The sequence below is a fragment of the Morus notabilis genome, unplaced genomic scaffold (assembly GCF_000414095.1).
Source record: "Morus notabilis unplaced genomic scaffold, ASM41409v2 Scaffold19, whole genome shotgun sequence".
NCBI classification, from domain to species: Eukaryota; Viridiplantae; Streptophyta; class Magnoliopsida; order Rosales; family Moraceae; genus Morus; species Morus notabilis.
The window spans coordinates 61,965-66,758 of NW_010360880.1; the positions used below are offsets into that span (position 1 = coordinate 61,965).

The 4,794-nt window shown below is 40.2% G+C and overlaps 1 protein-coding gene and 1 non-coding gene across 3 annotated transcripts; one reads left to right on the forward strand and one right to left on the reverse strand.

Annotated features, from left to right (window-relative positions):
* Positions 1–1,620: 1,620 nt before the first annotated feature.
* TRNAQ-CUG lies at positions 1,621–1,692 on the reverse strand. The gene has a single exon. It is a non-coding gene; the product is annotated as a tRNA-Gln (tRNA).
* A 110-nt stretch (positions 1,693–1,802) lies between these two features.
* Positions 1,803–4,622, forward strand: LOC21404983 (pentatricopeptide repeat-containing protein At1g03560, mitochondrial). 2 transcript variants are annotated; one of them, XM_024165222.1, is made up of 3 exons: positions 1,803–3,980; positions 4,084–4,134; positions 4,381–4,622. In XM_024165222.1, the coding sequence occupies exon 1, from the start codon at positions 1,821–1,823 to the stop codon at positions 3,780–3,782; it is 1,962 nt and encodes a 653-aa protein (XP_024020990.1). In that variant the 5' UTR covers positions 1,803–1,820; the 3' UTR covers positions 3,783–3,980; positions 4,084–4,134; positions 4,381–4,622. The 2 variants fall into 2 exon arrangements, with proteins under 2 accessions (XP_024020990.1, XP_010095805.2); XM_010097503.2 differs by having other exon boundaries at positions 1,803–3,969.
* The last annotated feature ends 172 nt before the right edge of the window (positions 4,623–4,794 follow it).

Here is a 4,794-nt window from a genome sequence, read left to right on the forward strand (position 1 = left end):
CGCGCGCTGGCGCACAGCTGGCTCGGGCGCGGGCACACGTCCCATTCTGACTTCGCTTTCCTTTGCACGCTGTAGCCCGCTTTCTTGCGTTCCAAAGCCTCCTCCTTGTGCCTTAAAATCCTCTTTCGCCTTCTCTTGGCATTGATTCACAAGTTGGACAAAATCATCCAAGTTCGCATTTATTTATAAATCATATAATAAGCATAGAAAAGACATTAAACTAACAAAAATGCTTGAGGACTTACAAATATTCATGCTTAAAAGTACTTGATTTGTTGGTAGAAATACCCCTCATCAATTACCTCACTCATGATTTGGAGCTAGCAGCGGTGATATTTGCTCTGAAGATATGAAGATGCTATCTCTATGGAGCAAAGTTTCAGGTTTTCTCTGACCACAAGAGTCTGAAGTACTTGTTTACTCAGAAAGATCTGAATCTCAGACAGAGGAGATGAGTGAAATACATAGAAGATTATGACTTCACACTGTAGTATCATTCAGGAAAAGCTAATGTGGTTGCTGATGCCCTCAGCAGGAAGACCACAGGAACTATGGCATCATTAGCTTTGGAAAACTGGACAATGACTGAAGTAATAAGCGATTATGAACTTCAGTACCACGAGGATTATAACCAAGCAATGGTGTATAATCTGATCTCCACACCTGGCCTTGTGCAACAAGTTAAGCAGAATCAATGGCAGGATCTTCATCTCCAAGGAATCTGGATTCGAATCCAGAATGGAGAGCAACTTAAAGATTGGAGAATCCGAGAAGATGGAGCGCTTAACTTTCGCAACCGCCTAGCTATTCCTAAGGTGGATGAGATCAAGAAGGCAATTTTACATGAGGCCCATAAATCGAGGTACGTTATTCATCCGGAAAGTACTAAGATCTCAAACGACAATACTGGTGGATAGGCATGAAGAAAAACATTCATGAGTATATTTCAGAATGTGTGACTTATCTTCGAATTAAAGTTGAGCATCAAAAGCCTGCTGGAGAATTACAGCCTTTACCTGTGTCGGGATGGAAATGGGAACACATCACAATGGATTTTTTATGGGACTTCCGAGGACTGAGCAAAAGCACGATGCCATCTGGGTGGTGGTGGACAGGTTGATAAAATTCTTGACCTATATATTTTTAAAGAATATTTATCACGATTTTTCAGTTTAAAAACAAAATAAGACTTTTACGTAAAACACAAAACCTCTTATTTTTCTTTTTTCACCGTTGAAGTGAAGTGCCGTAGGTCTACCACCATTTTTGCTATTCTCCTTCCTTTACAAGTGTCACACATCAATTTGTCAATGACCGATCGAAACTGAACCAACAAAATTTGGCCTCTGAGCTTTTAGTTTTCTTCTCCTCCTTGGCCGGTGTCAATTTTCAGTTTCTTAAAAACCGACTATGTCAGTCGGTGACCGAATTGACAAAAATCATAGTCACCGACTAATGAGCAGCCCTATTATTTACGTCTATTAAAATAAAATTCTTGTTCCGCCATTTTATCAGAGATGATAAAAAAATGTTTTATTAGCAAAAAAACATTTCAAACAACACATTAAAAACACAAAAAAGAAAAAATAATAATTATTAAAATAAACTATGAATAGAAAAAGGTCCCACCGAGATTTGAACTCGGGTTACTGGATTCAGAGTCCAATGTCCTGACCACTAGACCATGGGACCTTTTTGCCATGTCGTCGTCAACATGTATTACAAAACGTAAATAAAATGTATATTTTTCCTTGTTAGGCAGGAGCCGATGCAGCTGAACATAAGTAGCTGCGAAGCGCGAACCATCGGCCAAAGCCGTGATGAGAAGAGCCCTTCTGAGATCCCGCTTCTCCTTCTCTGCAACCCAACTCCGCCCTCCGAGACCTTCCCGTCCGTACAAAAATGGTGGGTCCTCACCAAACTCCTCAAATTCTCACACACCGACGAGTTTCAGCTCAAATCCAAATTGGGTTTTCACAAACTCTCTCCCTCCTCCCGAATGGGTAGAACCACTAAACGATATTTCTGAAGTAGTCTCCAGCTCCCGAGACCTCCAACTATCTCCATGGGTTGCCCATATTCTCAACACTTTGGACGGGTCCCCCGACATGGAAGCCAATCTCGACACTTTCTGTAAGACATTCCTGATCAAATTGTCGCCTAATTTTGTTTCCTTTGTTTTGAATTCCCGCGAGCTTTTGCGAAAACCCGATATCGCTTTGCGTTTCTTTTACTGGGCTGGTAAGCAAAAGAAGTATAATCAGAAGCTTGAGTGTTATGTTTCCTTGATTGAGCTTTTATCTTTGTGCGGTGATTTGGATTGTGCTCGGAGAGTGTTTTCCGAGCTTGAAGGAATGAGTTTTCTCATGAATGCCTCCTCGGCGAATTCGTTGATTAAGAGCTTCGGTAGTGTTGGGATGGTTGAGGAATTGTTGTGGGTTTGGCGTCAGATGAAAGAGAATGGGATTGATCCAAGTTTGTATACTTACAATTTTCTGATGAATGGCTTGGTGAATTCAATGTTTATTGAATCCGCCGAGCGGGTTTTCGAGGCTATGGAGAATGGGAAGGTTGAACCGGATATTGTGACTTATAATACTCTTTTTAAGGGGTATTGTAAAGCAGGGCAAGTCCAGAAAGCGTTTGACAAGTTTAGAGCCATGGAAGCTAGGAATGTGCAGCCTGATAAAGTTACTTATATGACGTTAATGCAGGCGTGTTACTCGAAAGAAGATTTTGATTCTTGTTTGAGTCTTTACCATGAAATGGAAGAGAAAAGACTAGAAATTCCACCGCATGCTTATACTCTAGTGATCAGTGGGCTTTGTAAGCGCGGGAAGTGTATGGAAGGGTATGCCGTTTTCAATGATATGATCCAGAAGGGTTATGGAGCGAATGTGGCTATATACACTGCTATGATTGATTCATATTCGAAATGTGGGAGCATGGAAGAGGCAGTGAGGCTGTTTAAGAGGATGGAAAGTGATGGGCTGGAACCGGATGAGGTTTCTTATGGGGTTATTATCAATGGGCTATGTAGGAATGGGAGAATGGATGAAGCCATGGGATATTTCGAGTTTTGTAAAGGTAAGGGGATGCCGATAAATTCTATGTTTTATTCTAGTCTTATTAATGGTTTTGGAAAGGCTGGGAATGTAGAAGAAGCTCAAACGATTTTTGAAGAGATGGTTGATAATGGATGCCCGAGGGATTCATATTGCTACAATGCCCTTATTGATGCCTTGGCCAAGTCTGGGAACACTGATGAAGCATTAGCACTTTTTAAGAGGATGGAAGATGAAGGTTGCGATCAGACAGTTTATACATACACTATACTTATTGACGGACTGTTTAAAGAGCACAAAAACGAGGAGGCATTGAAGCTATGGGACATCATGATTGACAAGGGCATCACGCCAACAGCAGCATCCTTCAGGGCTCTTTCTATAGGGCTCTGTCTTTCGGGGAAAGTTGCCAGGGCCTGCAAGATCTTGGATGACTTAGCGCCAATGGGTGTAATTCCAGAAACAGCTTTTGAAGATATGCTCAACGTGTTGTGCAAAGCTGGTCGGATCAAGGAAGCTTGCAAGTTGGCTGACGGCATTGTGGATAGGGGGAGGGAAATACCAGGGAGAATTCGTACTGTTCTAATCAATGCCTTGAGAAAAGCAGGCAATTCAGATCTAGCTATTAAGTTGATGCATAGCAAAATTGGCATTGGTTACGACCGAATGGGTAGTGTTAAAAAGCGAGTGAAGTTTCAGGAGCTTGTTAGCAGCTGAGTCTTAGGCCAGGTTGTCATCTCAAGCGGCTTTGGCTTCTGCCTGATACACGACTCCTTCACAGTGCTCACCGTGCTAAAGTCTATACTTTTTCAATTTTCCATTTGAAGAAACTGACATAGATGATACAAACCCCTTTCTAGTCCTTTACTACTGGCCCAATTCTTTCACAGGAAACTATAGTCTGGTACCTCACATGTAAATATTTTGTTATAAATGCAAAACTACACTTCCGATTTCATGCTTTATTTATTTATTTATTTACTTTTGTTGAGGATTCCATGCTTTCTTTGAAATACAGATGAACCAACCACTAGGAAATTGGTGACATGAAAATGTAGATGTATTTTGGGTAAGGATCAATCATATTTATTTTATGAAAAAAAAAAAAAAAAAAAAACAAATAAAGTTTGGTTTTGCTCATTTTCAAAGTCAACTCTAGCTCTAGCATGTGTACTAAATTGACACTTTCCACTGGTGGGCATGTATCCCAGTTCACTCTTGGACTATAAATTTTTGTTTAGCTTTTCGACAATACTATTTATTTTCCTTTTCAATACCAATTTCAGGCCTGATAATGTGTGGATGTAATTGGCAGGAAACAGGATTTTAAACACGTGTTTGTTGGACTTCCTCAGCTATCAATTTCATTACAATCTCTCTTTTTCTCTCACAAAGCCCTGGGAAAGAAATTGTCAATGAAGCCTGGATGTGGAAAAGTATTTTGGGTTCTCTCGTTCCCCCAAAGGCCCAAACAAAACTCCAGAAGTCGAGGAAAGTAGTAAAGAATCTGACAAAAATAAAAATTTCACATATCACTATTGATTGACTTCAGAATTCAGATATCGGGTGAGTTTGGTATTGCTTTTAGGAGAGAAAAAGCACTTATTGAGAGATTTAAAATTTAAAAATATGTTTGGTAAAACAAATTTTTAACTAATTTTCACCCAATTTAAAGTTAAAAGTAGAATCAGCCTTAGGCTGATTCTGATTTCAGCTTATGCGGGAATCA